Here is a 25219-nt window from a genome sequence, read left to right on the forward strand (position 1 = left end):
CTCTCCCAGCGCCATATTGTGGGAGAGCAGATGCATAGAATAAGTCCTAATTCGAGTAACAGTCTAGTCCGGTTTGCTCCCCACACTTAGTCAAATATTCCTTTATGTATTAGAGTCTGTTTTGATCTTTGTATTCTGTTCCATTAGTCAATCTGTGGCATGAATGCTATGATAAAGGAGCAAATATTATAAAATGTCAACCTACAAAAGTGGAATGAAGAAGGACTGGTTGGTGGATTTGCCTTGGCTATAGAGTAGAAAACCAGAATTTTGCCTGCTGATGAAATACACATACAACTTGAAATTGGCATGTGCAGAGAATTATGAAGGAGCATAAACATATTTGAATTGCATTACTGGAGTGCTTGAAGGAAATTACCAGAGATTGAGGGATAGATACTTCTAGGTCACTGCTGACTTTCTATGTCACATTGTGGAACTTAAATTTTATCCTATAAACAATAGAGGAGTTCTAAGCATAGTGGTGAAATGTAAGATTATACATTAGATTTGAGTCAATGCTGAGTTTGGTGGACCCTCAGCAATCTATATACATGAGCTTCAGGTTGTGTAAACCATCTAGACCATTTGTGCTTGAAAGAGAACACCTGTGTCTTTCATCAGATTCTCAGAAGTCTTTCATGCATGCGTGCGCACACAGGTTATGAATACCTTGTTCAGAAGGATTTCTGTCGTAACATGGAATAGAAAGACGCTGTTGCCTGTAAGGAAGTGTTGCATTAGCGCAGACAGAAGATGAGTGAGTGGCAAAGGGCAGGAATGAGCTTTCCGTTCCATTTATTATTTCTGGAAGGTACAGCCAATTATCATTATTCCCAGTTCTATAAATTTACTAGTAAGTAGTGGATTATTGCTTCTACAGGAAATACAGGGTGAAACCAGGATGCTCTCTGTATTTTGGGTCCTAAATAGTTTATGTCTTTGTAGCAGTTAGGACCTGTTTGCTTAAAAATGTGTTTGCACCAAGCTTAATATTTGCACACTTAATTGTTTTAAATATAATTCTGATAAGCATATTTTTAACCATTGAGAGCCTACCTATGTTGTAAACTACAAAACAACTTTATCTGCTAGCCACAGGTAAAATCAATTCTAGGGCCATAAAAACCGCAAGCTGCTGTTGCCCTTTGGAGCTCTTCCACTTCAGGCTGTTCAGAGACCTCACTTAGACACAGGAGACTCCTCTCCTGTTCCTGTCTTCCTGTTTCAGGTGGTAGTGGTCCCTCCACTTCAGCCTCTGGACCGGCTCATCTGTCACCGGAAGCTCATACACGCCACCTTGTGGTCATAGCTTTTTTTCCCTTGATCAGCCCCGAATCCCATGAACTCAAAATACAATAAGTTCCTGAGAGCTTCTTAACCAATATATAAACTTCTTTTATGAGTCTTTCTGTCTGAGACGCCTTATTTAATGTATGTTGTTGATTCATTGGTGTTGAACACACGTACTCTCTTCCCCAGGCCTGTTATTTTCTTAGAAGTACTACACAGGACTTAAGCAGTGTTCACGGAAGCCATTTTAAACAGCCGAATTACCAACTAAAAGCACCAAAGTGCAGAAAACATAAAAATTAAATAAACTGTCAATAGGGTACTTGTTTATAATGTTAAAATTCAAACAAGAAGACCCTCACCTGGTTCAACGTCAGCTGGGAGGATGCATGGATCAGGTGGCTTGGAGTTGTTACTGCTGTTCTATTCTCCCTGGAAACGCTGAGCGTATTTTGGAGTTATAAGTAAATGTTAGCAAGTAGGCAAATCAAAGACCCTACAAATCATGAGGATCAACTATACCAATCCAGCCTCTTCTTGAACACTTTTAATGATGACTCCACCTCCCTCATAACAAATTTTCCCTTGGTGGTTAGTTATATTGGTTATATTGAGATAAAATTTGCCTCATCTTTTTTTTTTTTTTTTTTTTTTTTGAGATTTATTTATTTGAAAGAGAGAGGGAGGGTGAGACAGTCAGAGATCTTCTATCTGCTGTTTCCTTCCTCAGATGGCTACAATGGCCAGGGCCGATCCAGGCCAAAACCAGGAGCCAAGAACTTCATCTGGGTCTCCCATGTGAGTAGCAGCAGCCCAGACGTTTGGGATATCCTCCGCTGCTTTTCCCAGGCCTTTAGCAGAGAGCTGCATCAGAACTGCTCCAAGACAACACCAGCCCCTTTCTCATTACTTCTAAACATAGGTCCTGTTAGGCTTTCTCATTGTTTGCCCTTCTTTATACTGTTCAGTTCAGCTGTCATACTTACCTGTACTTCGTTTTCCCCTCTCTTGCATGATTAAATGAACAGAGTATTTAATTTTATTAACATTTCCCTTCCTCTGTCTTAACACTCACCCCCATGAAAGCTATGCTCTGTTTACTCCTGCTGCCTCACTTTAGTCCATACCACTAGTTACAAGGAATAAATGGGGCTTGGAGATAAGGCTGGTAAAAAGTTCAGGATAGGGTAACTTCTAATAGATACATTCTCTCTCTCTTTCCTAGGCCCCTTCCTGCCTTACTCCCCATGTCATCTCTGCTTCTCCCCACGTTAGCTTCATTCGTATTCAGATTTTCTTAGTACACTGAAGCAGATGGCCACTAAGATTTCCAAATTTTTATTCTCTTGGCACACTGTCACTACATAGAAGCAAGAATTTCTCTCAACCAGTGTTCATGTTTCAGTTTACATAATAATTCAGGTATTGTTTGGGTTATGTATCTAGCTCTGGTCCAGTTGCTGTTGCCAGGCTATGGGAAACCAATTAGCAGTTTTACATCATGTACAATTAGAAAAGAATGGAAGCTTAAACGATAGCTTTTCTACTACTTTGTGGATTTCTAGAAAAGGGCAGATTTCCAGAGGAAATAGGAGCGCTAGGCAATAACATAACAAATATAAATTGTAAATATTAAGACAAGTCTTGTCTTTGTGCAGTGTTTAGGGTCTTTAAGATGTCTCTGAAGGACTCATCAGTGTAATTGAAGGATTATACGGTTTTCAGATTTTAACAGTATTGGATCAAAATTGATTTTGCTTTAAATGTTGACATCTGTTATTTGTTAGCCATAGATTCATTTTTTTGGAGGTTGTATTATAGTGAACAATATTTATTTTCTCATTTTTATATATTTAAAGCATTTTATTTTAATAATTAAAGACAAGTCAAATTTGCTTTAAGTTGGTGAATAATAATCGGTGCTTGGGTTATAATTTTCTTTTAATATTAACTATAAAAATTATGTTTGTTTCATAATCCATATGAAATTTAAAAGGTGTTGTATTATAAAGGTAAATTACTGAGTTTTTAAATTATGTAGAAAAATGTGACCTATTGCCTTTATCTCTTACCACATATTTGTGATACCATAGGTACCTGCAAGATGTGGAGTTACGGTTCGAGACAGTCTAAAGAAAGCGCTGATGATGAGAGGTCTGATCCCAGAATGCTGTGCTGTTTACAGAATTCAGGATGGGTATGGTTTGTATGTGTTGTGAAATTTTGTTCAAAAAGATAAAAACAGACATTGAAGTTGGGAATTTTCTCTTGGATATTCACCCAAACCTAAAGGAGTTGAAAATCCACTTTTGAAAAATATTATATTAATGTTAAATTATCCTGAAGAAATCTCGTAGGCCCATTGGAGGAGTTAGTTGATTGTAGTATTTTTTACTCTGATCATGTAATTTGATTTGGAGCTTGAGAGTCTTACATTTTTTGAATCAGTTAGAATGTAATTTATTTGACTAATGCACCATTACCCACTTCCCTGTTTTTAATACAAACTCATAGTTGAGCGAATGGTTTATAAAAATTAACACTTTTGTGTTAAACTATTTTTCTTTCAGAAAATATTGTTCCAGGACCCCCAGTTTTGAATCCAAATTTGGGGGCATGTTGTCCCCCTGAGTACTCTTTTTCTTTGAATGGATAGAAAGTCCATACCTGTGATTTTTTATTTTTATTTTTTTGACCCCAGGAACAAACCATTTTCTGCTGTTGTAGGTCTTTTCTGGAGCTGACTTGAAGAAAAGAGTACATCTCTTTACCCTGCTGTTTGTCCAAGAGTGATACATTTATTTGGGGTAAACTTAAAAATTAATTTATTGCCATTTAAATTTCTAACGATGGAAGGCCAGGGAGCCAAACCTCCCTTTTACTAGCCCCTCAGTAACCAATTTTCATATCTTCAGCATGAGGTATATGATGGTTTTTAAGTGTGATAACCAAGAAAGGTTTGTGTCTACGTTTTTCAGAGAGAAGAAGCCAATTGGCTGGGACACTGATATTTCCTGGCTCACTGGAGAAGAGCTGCATGTGGAAGTGTTAGAGAATGTCCCACTCACCACACATAACTTTGTATGTACCTTCACATCTTTTGAAATGTTAAGCATGTTCCAGTTATTGTGAATAAGTTTTTATTTAGGAAGTATGAAATGTGGTTGAAGAATTTTGGTAATAACGTTCTAGCTAAGTGGAAAATCAGTTCTTTAGAAACGTATTTAAATTAAGGAGTCTTGTTTTAAGAGTTATGCCTTCTTTTTAAAAGTATAACTGTAAACCCAAAGTTTTCTCCTTTCTCTCTTTCTCTTCCCTTCAGTACTTTCAGCTCCCTGTCCTAAAACTAATCTAGAGGCCGGCGCCGCGGCTCACTTGGCTAATCCTCCGCCTGCGGCCCCGGCACCCCAGGTTCTAATCCCAGCTGGGGCGCTGGTCCTGTCCCGGTTGCTCCTCTTCCAGTCCAGCTCTCTGCTGTGGCCCAGGAAGGCAGTGGAGGATGGCCCAAGTGCTTGGGCCTCTGCACCCACATGGGAGACCAGGATAAGCACCTGGCTCCTGGCTATTTAGGGGTGAACCAACAGAAAAGGAAGACCTTTCTCTCTCTCTCTCTCACTCGCTCTCTCTCACTGTCTAACTCTGCCTGTCAGAAAGAAAAAAACTAATCTAGAGTCCTGTGGTGGATAGTCTGAATGTTTCTTGTTTAATTTAATAGGCTGGCATGGACATCTTTCTGTCTTAGTACACCTGGCTTTTTTCTTGTAATGATTTCATGATAATCCATAGGAGTAGGCGTTTGGTGTATTTAATCTTTCCTCTGTCAATAGACATTCAAGTTTTTGTATTTTTAAAAGGAACAGAGCTAAACAATCTTGTAAAATCTTGACATACTTCTATAAATGTTTCTGAAGAATGTAATGTAAGTAGTGTAGCTGGATATTAAACTGTTCTCAAGGCTTCTTCCTTTGTCTAGTTTTTTTTTTTTTTTTGAAGATTTATGTATTTATTTGAAAGAGTTACACAAAGAGAGAGAAAGGAAGAGACAGCAAAATCTTCCATCCATTGTCTTAGACCCCCAAATGGCCACAAAGGCTAGAACTGGACCAATCTCAAGTCAGGAACAGGATCTTCTCCCACATAGGTGCAGGGGCCCAAGCACTTGGGCAGTCTTCTGCTGCTTTCCCAGGCCATCATCCATTTGGGATGTTGGCACTACAGGTGGTGGCTTTACCCACTACGTCACAGTACCAACCCCCTTTGTCTGGTTTTTGCTTTTGCTAAAATATAGCGTAAGCTAAGTGTCACAAGCCTGCAACCTGGACCTGAGGTATTTCCACTTTAGAGATAAGAGTACAGATCCCAGAGCCTCCCTCCCAGGGTCTGCATTAGCAGTAAGCTGGAGTTGTGAGGTCGAGACAGTCACTGAACCCAGGTACTCCAAGGTGGGAAGGAGGCTTCTCAACTGGCCTCTTAACCAGTAAGCTGTACACCCGCTTCTCTTTCTCTGTCCCTGAAAACAGACAAAACCTAGGATTGGAATGATTTATAACGCAGGAATGTATTTCCTATTTTTTTACATTTTTTTCTATATAGATAGTTATTGCCATGCTTTCCATACACTTTGATAATGAATCCAGCTGGGCCCTTAGGCAGACAATTGAGATGAATTCCTCGGGCGTTTCTGTTTTCAGGGCTCCATTAGTGGTGAGCCATGAAGTCAGATTTGTGCTCTGTAAGTAAGGTATCTATTGAACTAGTGTAAGCTATACCTAATGTCAATCAAATTTATTGTGGAGCAGATAGTTGTGTAATGACAGGCTGTGAAGTTTGTTACTATTCATTTTTATTTTACTTTGGAGAAGTTTGACTGGATAAATCTTGGGGATTTTATTTGAGTTCTTAAAAATCCAGAAATAATTAAGCTTACATTTCATAGTGATTACTAGTATTTTTCTTTCTATTTATTTATCGGAGAGGCAAAGAATCAGAGAGAGCTACTATCCATTGGTTCACTCCTCAAATGCCTTCAGTGGTCAGAGCCTGGGCCAGACTGAAGAAGCTCAGAATTCAGTCCACGTCCCCGACATGGGTGACAGGAACTCAACTACTTGAGCCATTCCTGCTGCCTCCCAGGGTCTGCATTAACAGGAAGCAAGAGGGAAAAGTAAGGGAGGAAACTGCAGAGGAAACTGGTTGTGTGTGAGGCTGCAGGGTGTGGATGGGTCTTTGGGCAGTCACTGTGGGTGGCTCCACACACTCGGTACACTCTGATTCCCTGATGAGGGTCATTGCTGTGAGATCCATGCTCACACCAAGGACCGCGCAGATCCTTTGGGTGGTTCTTGTGGCGGCACGGGTGAAAATTGTACCTTCTGGGGCTACTGCCCAGGCATTGGTCTCCTTGGAAGAGAGGAAGTGAACGTAAGACTAAGCCAGCAGAGCATCTTAAACTTCCCCACTGATTAAAAAAAAAAAAATTACCACACCAACTTGAGTGTCACCTTGGACACTCCCTCACCCTGGAGCATTGAGCAGAGCTCCCTGGCCACGCCCAACATATGCCTCTGGGTATTCATTGAAAGAACAGACACTCCACTGAGCCACAGAGGCATAGTCAAAGATCAAAGATCTAAGCCATGGTGGGTGGGGGACAGGGATCTCCACAAATACCTAAAAGTAAATGCAGCAATTCAAGAAACAAAAATAAGGAAGACAGCATGACACCCCCAAAGGAACACAACAGCACTTCAACACTAGAACGTGAAGATGAAGAGATTGAATAAGTGCTGGAAACAGAGTTCAAAAAATTGATCGTAAGATTACTTAGAAGTAACCAGAAGCAAATCCACAGATTAAAGAAATCCATATATGACGTGGTTGACAATTTTTCCCACAAAATTGATATTTTAAAAAGAAATCAAAATGAAATACTGCAAATGAAGAATTCAATAAATCAAATTAAAAGTGTGGTAGAAAGCCTTAACAACAGACTCAGTGAAGCAAAAGAAAAGATACCTTGAGTTAGAAGACAAATATCTGGAAACTTTACAGTCAGACCAAAAAAAAAAAAAAAAAAGAAGAAGAAGAAGAAGAAATTATTAAACTGAAAAAAAGTTGGAGATTTAGGGGATACTATCAAACAACCCAACATACAGGTCTTAGGAGTTCCTGAAGGCATGGAAAGACTGGATTAGAAGACCTTTTTAGTGAAATAATGACAGAAAACTTCCCTAATTTGGAAAAAGAAAGGGGCATCCAAGTGCAGGAAGCACATAGAACTCTAATAGACATGACTAGAAAAGATCTTCACCACAACACATTGTAGCCAGACTCACCACAGTAAAACATAAAGAGAAGATTCTAGAATGTGCTTGAGAGAAATGCCAGATTGCTTCCAGAGGATCTCCCGTTAGACTCACTGCGGACTTCTCATCAGAAACCCTGCAAGCTATGAGAGAATGGTGAGGTATATTCCAAGTCTTAAGAGAAGAAAACTGTCAACCCAGAATACTATACCCTGCAAAGCTTTCATTTATTAATAAAGGTGAAATAAAGACTTTCCATAACAAACAGAAATTGAAAGAATTTGTCACTACTCATCCACCCCTGCAGAAGATGCTTAAGGAGGTGCTACACACAGAAACACAGAAACATGGTCATCACTACGAAAGAAGGTGAAGGCAGAAAATCCCCCAGTAAAAGTACAAAGGAAATCCAAAGTAAACAATAGGAATATTAATGGAAAAATGGCAGGGCAAAGTTGTTACTTATCAACAGTCACCTTGAATATAAACGGCCTCAACTCTTCAGTTAAAAGCTACAGATTGGCTGAATGAATTAAAAAGCAAAACCCATCTATTTGCTACCTACAAGAAACAAATCTCACCAACAAAGATTGAAAGTGAAAGGATGGAAAAAGATATTCCGACTGGCGCTGTGGCTCACTAGGCTAATCCTCCATCTTGCGGCGCCAGCACACCGGGTTCTAGTCCCGGTCGGGTGCCGGATGGTGTCCCGGTTGCCCCCCTTCCAGGCCAGCTCTCTGCAGTGGAGGATGGCCCAAGTGCTTGGGCCCTGCACCCCATGGGAGACCAGGATAAGTACCTGGCACCTGCCATTGGATCAGCGCAGTGCGCTGGCCATGGCAGCCATTGGAGGGTGAACCAACGGCAAAGGAAGACCTTTCTCTCTGTCTCTCTTTCTCACTGTCCACTCTGCCTGTCAAAAAAAAAAAAAAAAAATATATATATATATATATATATATATATATATATTCCATGCTAACAGAAACCAAAAAAGAGCTGGTGTAGCCATTGTAATATCAGACAAAACAGACTTTAGCACAACAACTGTTTAAAGAGGCAAAAAAAAAAAAAAGGCACTATGTAATGATTAAGGGATCAATTCAGCAGGAAGATGTGACTATTATAAACGCATATGCACCTAATTACAGGGCACCTGAGTATTTAAAAAAATGTTAATGGATCTAAAGGGACACCTAGACTCCAATATAGTAGTAATGGGGGACTTCCATACACCACTTTCAACAATGGACAGATCAACCAGACAGAAAATCAGCAAGGAAACAACAGAGTTCATCGACACCATAGACCAAATGGACCTAACAGATATCTACAGAACTTTTCCTCCTACAGTTGAAGAATACACGTTCTTCTCACCAGTGCGTGGAACTTTCTCTAGGATAGACACAGGCTAGGCCATAAAGTAAGTCTCAGCAAATTCAAAAAAATCTAAATCATACCATGTATCTTCTCTGACCACAGTGGAAGGAAGCTGGAAATCAACAACTCAGGAATCTCTAGAACATATGTAAACACATGGAGATTGAACAACATGCTCCTGAATGAACAGTGGGTCGTAGAAGAAATGAAAAGAGAAATAAACTGTTGAGGAACAGTTTTTTTTTTTTTCCATAATATTTGTTGAACTCAGTATAGAGTTAATCTTATATGTATAAAGTTAATTGAAAATAGATCTTAGTAAAAATTATGAGTGGGAATACGTGAAAGAAGAGGAAAAAAGGGTATGAGGGCAGGTGCGATGGGAAGAATCACTGTGTTCCTAAAGTTGTATTTATAAATTGCAGAAAGTTTGTATATCTTAAATAAAAGGTTTCTGGGGGGAAAAAACAAGAAGTGGGAGTCAGTAGTGGAAAGCAGGCTTGTAAGCCAGGTACTCCATTATGGGAAGCGGGCACCTGAAGTGGCTTCCTAACCACTAGGCCACATCTCCACCCCTCTCTTTAAAATTCTTCTCAACTAGAAATTGGGTATGAGGAGAGAAAAGAAGAACTGGGTTGCTAATCATGAGAGAATAGTATTAAATTAAGGGTCGTTGTCATGAAAAGGTAGTGAAAGCATACTACAGATTCTCGAGTATGGAAATAGTTGGAGACCTGCCAGAAAATTCTTATTGAGAACCTTCCATTTGCAAATGCTGTGTCTACACAGGGATATGCCAGTAAATAAGACAAAGAGCATCCCTGCATTCCAGTAGAGAGACACAGAATTTAATAAATTTTCTCACATTTTTGATTGCTTTGAATGTATAAAGTGCAGGGCCAGCATAGCAGCACAGTGGATTGGGCTGCAACCTCATACCATACTGGATTGCAGTCCTGGTCCGTGCTGCTGTGCTTTCGATCCAACTCCTGCTAATGTACCTTGGAAGCCAGCAGAAGATTTCTGAGTACTTGGGCCTCTGCCACCCACATGGAAGATCCAGATAGAATTCCAGGCTCCTGAATTTGGCCTGGCTTAGACACAAGCATCTGAGGATTGAACCAGTAGATTGAAGTGCGTGCGCATGCTCTCGCTCGCTCGCTCGCTCTCTCTCTCTTTCTCTATGTGTGTGTCTCTGTCTCTGAGTGCCTTTCAAATAAGTAAATCTGTTTTTTTTTTTAAGTGTTTTATATGCATATAGACTCCTAACTTGACTTAGAGGAGATAAGAGTGTTTCCAAAAACAAAAAAACTAAACTCAAGTCTGATAGATGAGGAAAGAAATAGCAAGAAGTGACTGTATTCTAGAAGGAGACAGCAAGAAAGCATTGTTCCTTTGAAGGTTTTTTAATTAATATAAAGAGAACAGATTTCATGTATTTCATAGATACAATCCTAAGAAGATAACCATACTCCCCCCTTCCTCTCTCCCTCCCTCATTCCCCCTCTTTGCTTCCCTTCTTTTTTTTCCTTTAATTTTTGCAGTAACATAATTTCTGTTTACTTTATAATCGTAGGCTTAATGCACCACTAACCATAATGCACAACAAATGAAAAGTGGAAAGACGGTGTTCCACATGCGTGTAGACGAGGGCTGAAACAAGAATCAGATGATAAGATGTCAGTTTCATTCTCACACTTTGTATTCTGTATTAGCTAGAATATATAAGAAAACATGGTATTTGTCTTTTGGAGATTCACTAGGCATAGTGGTCTTTATTTGCATCCATTTTGTTGCAAAAGACAGGATTTCATTCCTTTTTATGGCTCAGTAGTAGTAGTCCATTGGATATATATATATATACCACAGTTCATTTATCCAGGCATCAGTTGATGGGCATCTGGGTTGATTCTACATCTCAGCTATGGTGAATTGAGCTGCAGTATACATGGAGGTATGGATAATTCTTTCATGTACTGATTAATTTACCTTTGCATAAATTCCCTGGAGTGGGATTCCTGGGTCATATGGTAGATCTAGTTTCAGCTTTCTGAGGGATCTCCATACTGTATTCTGTAATGGTTGTACTAGTTTACATTCTCACAAACAGTGTATTAGGGTACCTTTTTCTCCATAGCCTTACCTGCATTTATTTTTTGAGTTTTGGAGGACAGCCATTCTAACTGGGGTGAGGTGACACTTCATTGTGGTGTTTATTTGCACTTTCTTGGGGGCTAGTGATCCTGAGCATGTTTCCATGTCTCTGTTGGCCGTTTGTATTTCATCATTTGAAAAATGCCCGTCTATGTCCTGTGCCCATTTCTTAACTACTTTCTTTTGTTGTTGAGTTTTTTGAGCTCTTTATAAATCCTGAATTTCAATCCAGGTGCATAGTTTGCAAATATTTTCTCCTATTCTGTTGATTACCTCTTGATTTTGTTGAGTATTTCCTTTGCTGTGCAGAAAGAAGCTTCTTAACTTGATGTAATCCCATGTCCACTTTGGCTTTTACTGGCTGTGTGCTTCTGGTTTTTTGTTTTTGCTTGTTTGTTTTTGCAAGAAGTCTTTGCGTATGTTAATATCTAGCAGAGTTTCCACAATATGTTGTTATATGTTTACGTAGTTCTGTTTTCATATAGTTATTTGACAGTATCAGGTCATAGATTTAGGTCTTTGATCCTTTTTAGTTGATTTTTGTATAAGGTGTAGGGTAGAGGTCTTGCTTTTGACATGAGACACAGGGTTGGAGAGGTGGTTACTACAGTACAGCAATAGTTATGTGTAGAATAAGTAGAGTCTAACTCTTGAAAATCCTTGTAAGCCATGTTAAAGATTTAGACTTTTCTCTAAATAATCAGAAATTGGATGGTTGTAAGCATGGGATAAGTGTGAATAGATTAGTGTTTTAAAACTGACATGCAGAGGCAAGGGTTAACGCCTGGGTGCTGCTTAGAAAGAAGGTATTTTCCTCCTTCACATCTCTGCTGGGTTGTGCTGTCTCTTTAGGGGGTGTTTCTTACACCTCCTGGCTATCTGGAAGCTGTGTTTAGTATCCTTTAGTATTTGCCTACATCCGAGGAGTCATTTGGGAGTGGGAGAAGTTAGTAGCAGGGAAACAGATTTGAAGATGCTGTCTATCTAGTCCTTCCCTTTTCCCTGTACACACTCAAGTTAATCACGCACAAACTGTGAACCGAAATATTTCACTTGTGTGCATATCTTTATTGATATGTTTAACAAATGTACAATATGTCACTTAAAATTTATACTCAAATGCATGTCCATATCTTTTCTACCACATAGGTTTTACTCTTTTTCCTCCTCTCTCATCCCCCTTTTCCTTGTCTCTTTTTCTCTTCTTTACATACACAAGCAACCAGTTACACAGTTCTAACATTTAAACCAACATCAGAAAGACTGCAGTTGAGTAGTTTAATGAAGGAATAGAAATTGAGGACTTTATGAAACTGAGCATATTATCATGTGACTGAAAATAATGCCTGATGGGCAAAAAGAAACAGAACTAAATGTGCTGGTGACTTCTGGAAACACTGGATGCTTTTTTACGTTCTTTTTTCCTCAGAGTCTGCTCAGCATAAAAGATGCTTGGTTGGGTAAATATTGGCCACTTTAATAGTTTTTAAGGATGACTTTTTTCATTTTTCATATATCCTGAGACAAATGGAAAAGGCACAGAACTAGGAACAAGCTTTTTGCCTTTTTTGCATCCTCTGGGAAGTGATACACAGGAAAAAATATAAAGAAAAGCAGGCCACTTTTAAAAGTAGTTAAATATTCTCAAAAAGTCTGTATGGACTATATGTTGGGATATAATTTGCTTAATAAACTGTTTTTCAAAACTGTTATTCTGTTAAATGCATGTTTATTGGAAACAGTTTTGATGTTGAGATTAATGTTGAGAGTATTCAAAAAGTCTGTAGAAAATGTAGTTAAAAGATGTCTATTTCGGTGCAAAAATATAATATTTTCAATGAACATTTTGAAGACCCATTTCACATAATAGATTAGAAATTCTATGAGAAAATACGTGTGTGTGTGTGTGTGTGTGTGTGTGTATGTAAGAGAGAGAGAGAGGGGTTAGATATTGCTTTATGAATACAGGTTTATATTGAGTCATAATGTAAAAGACATTTGTTTTAGATTTATTTATTTATTTGAAAGGCAGAGCTACAGAGACAGAGATTTTCCATCTGCTGGTTCACTCCCCAGATGGCCACAATTGCTGAGGCTGGGCCAGGCAGAGCCAAGAGCCCAGAGCTTCCGGGTCTCCCACATGGTGCAGGGGCCCAAGGACTTGGGCATCTTCCACTGCTTTCTCAGGCACATTAGCAGGGAGCTGGGTCAGAAGTAGAGCAGCCAGGACTCAAATTGCAGGGGACAGCTTTACCTGCTATACCACAGCACTGGCCCCTGAAATGTATGTGTTTTACTATTATTTGTAATCAAAACTTTGAAAAACTAAGGTGAGTTGAGGATATACGTCAAAGACCAAAGAATGAAATAGAAGTCACTTATACTCTAACCACCCTCAAAGAAACATTGTTAGCATTTTGTATTAGTTTTTCCTTCTTATATTTTCTGTATACTATTTGCACAAAACAAATACATTTTAAACCATTTCTGGCTTTTCTAGGATAGATTCTTCTAAACCACAGTTCTATTTATGTGACTCTATGTTATATCTCATTTACCTTTTTGACATGGAATTCTTACAAGTTGTCTTTTAAATTTCTAATCCTCTAATAAATTGATAATTTGCTAAAGGTAACAACTATCTCTTTTTCCTCTCCTTTATCCTCATTGGTAGGATTGTTCTGATTTACATATAATTACATACTAGTTTTATCTTTTGTAAATAATTCTTCTTCATTTTTACCCAGGTAGTACTATGTATAGTTTCGTGAGTGTTTTGTTTTGTTTTGTTTTGTTTTTAAGATTTATTTTATTTATTTGAACGAGTTACAGAGAGAGGTAGAAACAGAAAGAGAGAGAGAGAGAAGTCCTCTATCCACTGGTTCACTTGGAGCTATGCTGATCCAAAGCCAGGAGGCAGGAGCTTCTTCTGGGTCTCCCACACAGATGCAGGGACCCAAGGACATATCAGGGAGCTGCATCGGAAGTGGAGCAGCCAGGACTTGAACCAGTGGCCATATGGGGATGCCAGCACTGCAGGCTGCAGCTTTACCTGCTATGCCACAGCACCAGCCCCTGTATAGTTTTAAAACTATTGCAGTGGAGCTTAAAGTGAAAAATACTCTGTCATCCCATGCGCTCTAAGTTCACCTACATTGTCATAGAGTGAACAGGGGTCTTTAACTGTCTACTATTTTATAAAGTACATTTAAATTCCCCTCCCTCCTGCCAACCCCTAAAAGGATATCATTTTTAATTATTAATGGCTTCTGTTTCACACTCTTTTGGTGCTTATTTCATTTTACAAAATAATATCTTTTAGCCACAGTTTATTGTTTTATCAAATTTAAGCATCATCTCCTGATTCCTGAGTACTTATGGAATTAGTTTGTTAGTTGCATTGTAACCCTTCTTCTTCCTCCTCCCCCCCCCCCCCGTGTATTTATTTACTTATTTATTTATTTTGGTTCTTCTATCGGAAACCTTTGTGATTTTAATGAATGTAAATATGTCTGTGTCCCTTTCCAGCAGCATCATTCAGTATCCCTTAACTCCCTTGTTTGTATGATAATTAAAGAATGTTCTTCTTCCTTTTTGCCTCGACTCCCTCTTTCTATTTGCTGTCTACTTTTATGTTGTCAAGCTTGAGATCAGCTGCTAGTCTGTTATTTGCTTCTCGTTCTCCTGACTTGGGAGGTTTTAAGTTGGATTTTTGAGATATGAGTAAATATATGTGATTTACCTATATTGACACCCCTTGTTTTCATTTTAGTGTTTTAATATGTGATTTCATGATATAACTATACTAAAACATATTCTTTTAGACAGAATAAATATGACCTCTAAAAGGATTCTTGCACCTTTCTGAAATCTCCTGTGATTTTTCATTTTGCAGGTACGGAAAACTTTTTTCACCTTAGCATTTTGTGACTTCTGTAGAAAGCTGCTTTTCCAGGGTTTCCGCTGTCAAACATGTGGCTACAAATTTCACCAGCGTTGTAGTACGGAAGTTCCACTGATGTGTGTTAATTATGACCAACTTGAGTAAGTAATCCCTCAAAAATCTCTCTTCTGAATACAGTTTTGCTTCTAGATTTCTCTAATTTGAAACGAGTATGTCTTACAGTCTGTGAGGAGTTTTCTATTCAGGGCAGTTGTACAAGGAATTTAAGTGTGGTTAGTAAGAAATAGATAGAATAGTTAGCACTTCTCTCCCCAATTATGATTCTAGTTCAGCTATATATGTAACTTACATTTATAAGACCCTTTTATAATAAACACCATTAACCCAGAGAAATCACTTTGGGATAGCTTTTCAAAGGAAAGAGATTAAGTTAGTCATTATATTTTTGGAACACAAATATGCTTCTGTCCTCTATTTAGTAAATTCTGTTTGAATTTTCCATTATTCTCTGCACCTCTCCCCCACTTCCTCCCTCCCCTCCCTCAACTTCTCTGCTTTCCCCATCTTTCTCCCCCACATCTCTTCCCTTCAACTCCCTTGGCCCAGTTTTATTTGAGTAGATATCAGATCTTTGTACTTAGTATATCTCTTTCTAAAATTTCTCTTTGCTTTATGTCAGAGTCTTTCTAATGCATTCAACGGAGTCCCTTTTTTGGAAGTATTTATTTATTTGAAAGGCAGAATGACAGAAAGATTTTCTGTCTACCGGTTCACTACCCATATGACTACTGTAGCTGAGCCAACAACTCCTACATGAGTGGCAGGAAACCAAGTGCTTGAGCCGTCATCCGCTGCTGTTCCCAGGTGCAGCTGCAGAGAGCTGGATTGGAGGTGGAGGCAGGACTCAATCCCACTCCAGTATGGGGTGCAAGCATGTGTGCTACAGTGCCTTCCCCAACTGAGTCCATTTTAATCTCCTTTGTGTCATGTTGCTGCTGCTTTCAAGATCTTTACTGCTTTTCTTGATCACTTGCAGAAACAAAATTTAGTTCTATGTGTTAAATTATAATTCTGTGATCTAATTTAGCAGTAGATACTTTTTCTTTTAATTCCTTAATCATAAAGCATAATTTTGCTTACTCTAATATGTGGAAACTTTCTAAATGGAAAAATTTTCTTTCAGATCTGAGCTTACCTTTGCATGTACTATTTATATTAAAAAAAAAAACTTTTAAACAAAAATACAACTGTTGATTTAACTGTTATTTCTGAAGATGGAATTTGATCCCAGATTTTTCCCTTAACTGTATATTCTGATATATGAAGCTTCTGGGTTTTGCACAAGTTAGGTTTGTTTTGTTTTGTTTTGTTTTTGCCTCACAGTTTGCTGTTTGTCTCCAAGTTCTTTGAACACCACCCAGTACCACAGGAGGAGGCCTCCTTAGCAGAGACTGCCCTCACATCTGGGTCATCGCCTTCCGCACCTCCCTCAGACTCTATTGGGTATGACAGACTGCTGCTGTTCAGACATGCTCTTCCACTGCTTCCTTGTGAATCTTTTGGTTAACCTTAGACCTATCTAACATTTGAATTGTCAAACGAATTTTTAATAGCTTATTTGCTCAGAGATTTATGTGCATTTGGTACAGATAAAATGAGATTAAAGCTGACATAGACTATTTCAGGACTAGTCCTGAAAAAATTCAAGCTACAGATAGTTTTGAATCCTTGTCTTATATTCATCTTCTATTTATAAAAGTGTCATCAACACAATAGTAAACTTAGAATAGTATATAATTAAAGTCTACAATATATGATGGAGTATATTAAATTATGTTATAGGACATAAATGTTTTCATGTGTATGGGAGAAAGAATAGTGAGAGGAAGTGTTTAGGAAAAATTAGTGAAGAAGGAAGATTTGAACGGGGCCATAAAGAAAAGCCTTGGTGTTAGGGACGTGGAGAAACAGCGTAAATGGGCGTGAGGATGGTAGGGTCAGGGAAGAAATGCTTGTCTAAGTTGAGAAGTAATATGCATAAGATCAGATTATGGAAGGTGTCGAAAGTAAAGCTGGAATTCAGATTTGACACGAGAGAAAAGAATTAAAAGTTTTCAAACGGATTTCTAACATGATAAAAAATCTTTAAAGAAAGAAAGAGAAATCTAGGAAGAAGACGGTCAACCTGAGAGACAGTGAAAGCTTGCACTGGAGTGGAGGCAGTGTGGAGAAAGCATGGATACTTAAAGTGTAAAATAAATAATAGTATTGCTAATCAGTTGTGAGGAATGTTAAGAAATGACCTTTTTTTAAAGATTTATTTATTTTATTTGAATTATTTTTTTTTATTTTTTTTTTTACTTTTATTTTTTTTAACAGGCAGAGTGGACAGTGAGAGAGAGAGACAGAGAGAAAGGTCTTCCTTTGCCGTTGGTTCACCCTCCAATGGCCGCCGCGGCCGGCGCGCTGCAGCCGGCGCGCCGCGCTGATCCGATGGCAGGAGCCAGGAGCCAGGTGCTTTTCCTGGTCTCCCATGGGGTGCAGGGCCCAAGCACCTGGGCCATCCTCCACTGCACTCCCTGGCCACAGCAGAGAGCTGGCCTGGAAGAGGGGCAACCGGGACAGAATCCGGCGCCCCAACCAGGACTAGAACCCGGTGTGCCGGCGCCGCTAGGCGGAGGATTAGCCTAGTGAGCCGCGGCGCCGGCCTTTATTTTGTTTGAAAGGCAGAGTTACAGAGAGAGAGGGAGGGAGGCGAAGCAGAGAGAGATCTTCCATCGAATGACTCACTCCCCAGATGGCCGCAACAGCTGGAGCTGGTCCAATTTGAAGCCAGGAGCCAGCAGTTTCTTCTGGGTCTCCCACATGGGTGAAGGGGCCCAAGCACTTAGGCCATCCTCCACAGCTTTCCCAGGCACATTGGCAGGGGACTGGATTGGAAGTAGAGCAGCCAGGACTTGAACCAGCATCCATATGGGATGCCAGTGTGCCACACTACAGCACCAGTTCCTGAGAAATAACTTTTAAAACAGTGCAATGGCATCATATACTTAAGCCAAATAGTGGAAGGAAAAAAAAAGACATGATAAACTGAGTTAATCAGGCATTAGTTTGCTTGGAAACTTGTTTGTTTGTTTTATAACAGGTCTGTTTACTGTTTCCTTATTGGATTTAAAGCAGCATTATTTATGCTATGTCTAGAAGTATATGGTTCAAGAAGAATGTTCTCATAGAACATTCTGCTCTAGAATATTCAAAACACATTTATAACTTGGCACTTCCATTAGACCTGATAATTTTTATGAATCCAATGTTTCTGGCAGTATCATAGGTTAGAAAATTTAGCAGAAGAATTTTGTATTAAGGAATGGCTTCCTTTACCAATTGGGAACTCTGGAAATTGTGGTCACTGTGTTCTTTTTTGTCAGGTTGCAACAGTTACCCATTCTGGTAAAGTCATCTAGTTCTGCTGGTTTTGTCATTATTTGTGTGCAGCTGTGTGTTTTTTAAATGACCAAATAAAAATGTTTATTGTTTCTTTGAGTTTTTAACTAATCCTTTGGCTGTGACGCTTTCTCCTGACAGATTCTGTGGATCACTATGCTTTTTTAATAGCATGTCCCAGTTCTGTGAGCAGAGTTCCGGAACACCATAATGAAATTAGCTTGACCTCTCTGAAAGTTTATAATGGGAATGATCTAGGACATTTGCCTTCCAGTAAAGGAATGCTGTCTTAAAATTAAGAAACATTTGCCTCTGCCATGAGTATATTATATTCATAACTTAACTGAAGTAGATGTTGGGCTTGAGAAAATGATAAGATTTTAAAACTTCTCTGTAAGTCATGTTCCTGATGCTTTTATGTCAGGTGTGTGTGGCTTCCTCTGTAAAGATCGACGCCAGTATTGATCAGTACTAAAACAAGTTTGCCTGTGTTACTAATCCTGGCAATATTTAAAATAGGAATGAAATGAGTAGAAAAATGGATGCAGCCAAGAAATATTGGAGAAGTAGTACACTGCCCAGTTCCAATACAAAGTGAGAGGTTACCTGCTGTTCCACTTTTGCAAAATGCTGTAGAACGTATAAAATTATAACAGTCAACACTGAAAATTTATACATCACTGAAGAGTTGCTTTGTGTCAAAACTTCAGAATAATCTAAACTAAAAATGAGATCTAAACTAAAAATTTGCTAAGGGTGTTGGAATTAAGATTCTTTTCATATTTAATTTAATACTGCTTGCAAGAGGTTTGCCACTGGATAGATAAAGGTATCATGAGGAGAAAGCCAGTTTGCTGACTGCCAAATAACGTCATAGGGTATAGATTATTTGGTGTATGTAAAGATTTCCCAGTATAGAAACTCAGCCTTTTCGTTCTCCAGAAATGATGAGAATTAGGAATCTTCTGGTTTCCATGAATCAGAATCACCAGATAATTCATTTTATTGGGAAGTATACCTATTGTATAGATCAGTGTTCTTCTTGTGTTGAGTATTACTGCTACTCTTTTGGAAAGTATTTATGGGAGACCAAACTATAATCAGAAGACTATTTTTGTTAAGCATGGAAGTAAGACATGATTCAGATTTTTAATATATCAGAATATATACGCAGTATAATACTCTGTGTTCTAGAGTAATGAATATTTACCCTCAAGGCTAGACAAGTTGACTCACTCCACAAGTAGTAGAAGATATCAACTGCCAAATTTAGTCTCTCTTATTTTTTTGTTATAAGCAAATATCTTCATTTTTAATATACATCTTCTTTTCTTTAGATATGATAATGTAATTTATCAGATTTTTTCCTTGCTTCTTGACCAACATCCTTTGTGAACTTATTTATGATTGATTATCCACTATATGTTTCTGTCATAGTCTTAGTTCTTGAAATAACTGTCACTTCTACTTATATCAGATCAATTATTAATTAGAATATCCCATATCATTCTAGTTAATTCAGGCATTTTCCAATTTTAAGTCCTGGCTTAAAATGCTGTTGCTTTGAAACTTTAAATCAGACTGTGAATAATGTTTTGTTTGTTTTGTTTTGAGAGATGCACACAGAGAAAGCAAGGGGATACTTGGTTACTCTTACCAACTGATTCACTCCCCACAACAATGCCCACAACGGCCTGGATTGTGCCAGCATCAAAGCCAGGACCATGGAACTCAGTCTGGGTCTCCACCTCGGGTGTTGATCCAGTCATTTAAGCTGTCAGCGCTCCCTCCCAGAGTCTGCAGGAGCAGGACGTTGGAATCGGGCTGGGGCAGCATGTAGCCCAGGCGCTCTAGGTCAAGGGACTGCTCGTCACTGCGTGCTTGCTACTGAGTGCACCTTCCAAACTGTTTCCTTAACTTAATGTGATGTTTCCAGCCTTTCCCCTCATCCCAAATTCCTTAGCAAGGGGTGTATATTTGGCAGCCTAAAGCAAAAAGAAAGACAGCAGAGTCACACTCTAAACTTTCTCAATAACTGGAAAGAATAAAAAGGATACCAGTGAACATGCTAACTTTTCTAAAGTCCAGTTCCATCAGTCTTAACCTAAAACCATCATTTTACCAGTACCAATTTTTTTTTTATTATTTGTATTTCAGTTCTAACGGGATTCATTTAGTTAAAATGAACACATAAAGTCAAACTTTCTCTTTTTTTCTTTTTTTAAGATTTATTTTTATTTATTTGAAAGAGTTACAGAGAGAGTTAGAGATAGAGAGAGAGGTCTTCCATCCACTGGTTCACTCCCCAGATGGCCACAATGGCTGGAGCTGTGCCAATCTGAAGCCAGGAGCCAGGAGCTTCTTCCATGTATCCCACGTGGGTGCAGGGCCCCAAGGAGTTGGGCCATCTTCTGCTGCTATCCCAGGCCATAGCAGAGAGTTGGATTGGAAGAGGAGCAGCTGAGACTCGAACCAGCGCCCATATGGGATGCCGGCACTTCAGGCCAGGGCGTTAACCCACTGCACCGCAGCACCAGCCCCAAAGTCAGGTTTTCTCTGTCATTAGTAATGAGCTTGAAGGAAGCAGGACCAGTAAACAGTCGTGGTGCAGACTCTGTCGGCATACTTCTTCAGAAGCTTTGTCACTGCTGAGCTTTCTCTGCTCTTCAAACTTATCCGTTATTTTTCTTGCTATATTTTCTTCCCATTTCTCTCCAGACCCTTTCCTCTTTTTTTATTTTTTTAAAGATTTATTATTGGCCGGCACCATGGCTCAATAGGCTAATCCTCCACCTGCGGCACCAGCACCCCGGGTTCTAGTCCCAGTTGGGGCGCCGGATTCTGTCCCGGTTGCTCCTCTTCCAGTCCAGCTCTCTGCTATGGCCCGGGAGTGCAGTGGAGGATGGCCCAAGTGCTTGGGCCCTGCACCCGTGTGGGAGACCAGGAGGAAGCACCTGGCTCCTGCCTTCAAATCGGTGCAGTGCCGGCCGTAGCGGCCATTAGGGGAGTGAACCAATGGCAAAAGGAAGACCTTTCTCTCTGTCTCTCTCTCTCACTGTCCACTCTGCCTGTCAAAAAAAAAAAAAAAAAAGATTTATTATTTATTTGAAAAGTAGAGATAGAGAGATTCCACCCACTGGTTTCCTCCCCAAATGGCCACAATGGCTGTGGCTGGTCCAGGCCAAAACCAATAGTCAGAAGCTTCCTCCAGGTGTCCCACATGGGTGGCAGAGGCCTGTAGATTTGGGCCATCTTCCACTACCTTCCCAGACACATTGCAGGGAGCTGGAACGGAACTGGAACAGCTGGACATGAGCCTGCACACATACAGGATGCCAGCACTGCAGGGAGCGGCCCTGCCTTCTATGCCACGGCACTGGCCCCACTCTTTTCTCTTAAAAAATGTTCTTTATTCCCTCAACACTGTCATTCTGTCCGGGTGTTAGTACAGTAGGCAGTGCTGATTCGAGAGCTTTCATGCAGTGAGGTAGAAGGATAACCAGTAGGCAGAGAGAGCTTGTTGGCTCCAGCTCATGCACAGGTCCTGGCAGAGTGCAGTGCCTGCCCGCTGACTGTGCCTCATTTACCACGTGATGCTTCGCCTCCTGCAGTACCCTGTCTGGAGGGCGTAGACTTAGTCTGTTTTCAAAACCTTCATGTTTCTTGTGAGTGTCAGGTTCCTTTTAGGGCTTATGATAAATTATACTTTGTTATTTATGTGCAGCAGCTATTTTAGGTGACCTATTTTGGTGGTTTGATTAAAAAGCAATTTTTAAAATGTTTGCTTTATTGTTTAACATAATTCTCTGTGTCTCTGGTATCAACAATTAATCATGACCAAAAATTCAAAATATGAGAGAAATTAATTCTATAAGGGTTATCTTCGGAATTTGGAAATGATATTTTGATTTTTTTAGAATTTTCGTTCAACTCTGGTATAAAGTAACAGGTAAATCTTTCAGGTCCAGAAATGTTCATACATATTCTTAAAATTATTTATAATTTCTTCATACTTGCCATAAAATTTTCATGTTAGTAGCTTCATATGTCAGGAAGTGGCAAAGTTAGAAAAAATGGCAGATTTTGTGTCTTCAAGCTGATTAAACACAGGTAATTTCTAGCTATTTGTAGATTGCCTGAAATTCTCTGAATAACAATCAGTTTTTATTTATAGATAGCCACTGGAAAATCTGTTTAAGCAAAACAGCTTTAGCGGTTTGTATGTGTCGGTTTTTTTAAAGTAAGAACCTTTTAAAGCTGTTACTGCAGGATTTTCAATACTTAATGATTTTGAGAAACCAGAAAATCTTTTCATTGTAGTTTTTTAATATTATTATTTATGTAGTCGCTCTGAACCTTACCTTTCAATGACTTGACTTTTCCAGGCACCAAATTCTCACCAGTCCGTCCCCTTCAAAATCCATTCCGATTCCACAGTCCTTCCGACCAGCAGATGAAGATCATCGAAATCAGTTTGGGCAACGAGACCGGTCTTCATCAGCGCCTAATGTTCACATTAACACAATAGAACCTGTCAATATTGATGTAAGTACCCAGATTGCTAGCACTAAAAATTTCAAGTTCATTTCCTTATTTTTCTGATATACATCAGAATTAAATGCCACCTTTGATTTATTGCTGTTGTTTTAAATGCTAGATTATTTTTTGAACCACAGAAAAGCCTGTCTTCTTCACTGTAAATATTTCACCAATGATAAATAAGTTACTCTGATTTTTGTCCTTATGACACCGTCTCTGTAAGTCTTATCTTCTATTGAAAATGCACGCGTGGGAGACCAGGAGGAGGCACCTGGCTCCTGGCTTCGGATTGGCGCAGCACCGACCCTGGCGTCCATTTTGGGGAGTGAACCAACGGAGGGAAGCCCTTTCTCTCTGTGTCTCTCTGTCTGTAACTCTACTGTCAAATAAAAAAAATGCTTTGGGGTTGACGTTGCGGCATGGCACATTAACTCTGGGCTTGCAGAGCTGGCGTCCCAGTTGGAGCAGCAATTCAAGTTTTGACTGTTCACTTCCAGTCCAGCTCCCTTCTGATGTGCCTAGTAAGACAGGGAAAGATTGACAAGTCCTTGAGCCCCTGCCACCCATGTAGAGACCCAGATGGAATTCCAGGTTCCTGGATTTGGTCTGGACCAGTGCAAACCATTGTGGCCATCTGGTGAACAGACAAGCAGATGGAAGATCTCTGCCTCTGTATGTCCCTCTCTCTCTCTGTTGCTGTACCTTCCAAATGAACACAATAGTTTAAATGTCAGATGGTTAATACAGGTCCTTGAGGAAGTTCATAAATTAAAGATTTTATCTTATTTTATTTGAAAGAGTTACAAAGAGAGGAAGGAAAACAGAGAGATCTTCCATCTACTAGTTCATTCCCCAAATGGCCACAATAGCTGGAGCTGGGCCAGGCCCAAGCCAGGAACCAGGAGCTTCATCCAGCTCTCTTACGTGGATGTAGGGGCCCAAGGACTTGGGCTATCTTCTGCTGCTTTCCCAGGCACATTAGCAGGGAGCTGAATCAGAAACGGAGCAACCAGGTCTTGAACCGGCTACCCTGTGGGATGCCAACATCCCAGGAGACTTAACCTGCTGTGCCACAATGCTAGCCCCCTTTAAAATTTTTATAAAAATGATTATGATTGGCAAAAGATGAACATGAATATAAGTATTTCAGTTTGTACTATCATAAGTTTTGCATTATGGCCAAAAAATTTTGCTTCTATGTTTAAGAATTAGCATATGGTTGGAATAAATTTCATCAATTGTAAAAGAAAAATTTTTTTTAAATTTTAATTTTGCTGGGGCTGGTGCTGTGGTACAGTGGGTTAACACCCTGGCCTGAAGCGCCAGCATCCCATATGGGCACTGATTCGAGCCCCAGCTGCTCCACTTCCGATCCAGCTCTCTGCTGTGGCTTGGGAAAGCAGTAGAAGATGGCCCAAGTCCTTGGGCCCCTGCACCCGTGTGGGAGACCCAGAAGAATCTCCTGGCTCCTGGTTTCTGATCGGTGCAGCTCCAGCCATTGTGGCTAATTGGGGAGTGAACCATCGGATAGAAGACCTCTCTCTCTCTTTCTCTCTGTGTAACTCTTCCAAATAAATAAATTAAAAAAAAAAAAACAGTAGTTAAAAAAAATTTTAAATTTTGCTTTCCAAGATAAATTCCCAAATCGGACTTTCTTTGTGCTTTTTACTGTGGAACTTTCTCAATTTTTATGGGGTTCATTTTAAGTGGCTTTTTCCTTATACTAATAAGGGCTTTCCCTTTAGACCTGAATAGAAAGGAAGAACGTAGGAGAGGCAAATAATGGGAAAAAGGAGACTGTGAAGTAAGAAATCAAAATATTTTTAGATAAACCTATTCTCAGTACATCCAAAATTGTAACAGTTATATTTACTTTGATTTAGACCATTTCCCTTTTTATCTGTTACTACTATTCTCTTGGGCTTGAACATTTGAAATATCTTTAAATCTTGGCTTTTTATTATTCTCCTCCATAACCAAACAGTCATAAAGTATCACCTTTGCTTTATGTGCATCTCAAAATGGGTCTTAATTGTCACTACCAATATTTGGGCCCACATTTCTTCACTTAACTACTTACTACATTGATCTCCTAAATAGATTTCCTGCCACTGATTTCTCTGTGTTTTTGTTTTTTAAGATTTATTTATTTATTTGCAAGAGAGAGAGATATTCATTTGCTGGTTTACTCCCCACATCCACA

At 39.4% G+C, this 25219-nt stretch overlaps 1 protein-coding gene across 5 annotated transcripts in view; it reads left to right on the forward strand.

Annotated features, from left to right (window-relative positions):
• The window catches only part of BRAF (B-Raf proto-oncogene, serine/threonine kinase), a 217744-nt gene that overhangs the window by 114752 nt on the left and 77773 nt on the right, over window positions 1-25219 (forward strand). For 4 of the 5 annotated variants that reach the window (XR_016231135.1, XM_089328681.1, XM_089328679.1 and 1 more), the window contains exons 4-8: window positions 3387-3490; window positions 4272-4374; window positions 15025-15173; window positions 16417-16536; window positions 22863-23022. Coding sequence is in view for 4 of the 5 variants with exons in the window: in XM_089328681.1 (XP_089184807.1) it covers window positions 3387-3490; window positions 4272-4374; window positions 15025-15173; window positions 16417-16536; window positions 22863-23022 (636 nt within the window). In the remaining variant the exon portion in view is untranslated. Of the gene's footprint in view, window positions 1-2023; window positions 2092-3386; window positions 3491-4271; window positions 4375-15024; window positions 15174-16416; window positions 16537-22862; window positions 23023-25219 lie in introns of all 5 variants that reach the window. The other variant, XM_089328680.1, reaches the window with a different exon arrangement.

The sequence above is a fragment of the Oryctolagus cuniculus genome, chromosome 3, assembly GCF_051225735.1.
Source record: "Oryctolagus cuniculus isolate XC-2025 breed Fujian yellow rabbit chromosome 3, ASM5122573v1, whole genome shotgun sequence".
Classification (NCBI taxonomy): domain Eukaryota; kingdom Metazoa; phylum Chordata; class Mammalia; order Lagomorpha; family Leporidae; genus Oryctolagus; species Oryctolagus cuniculus.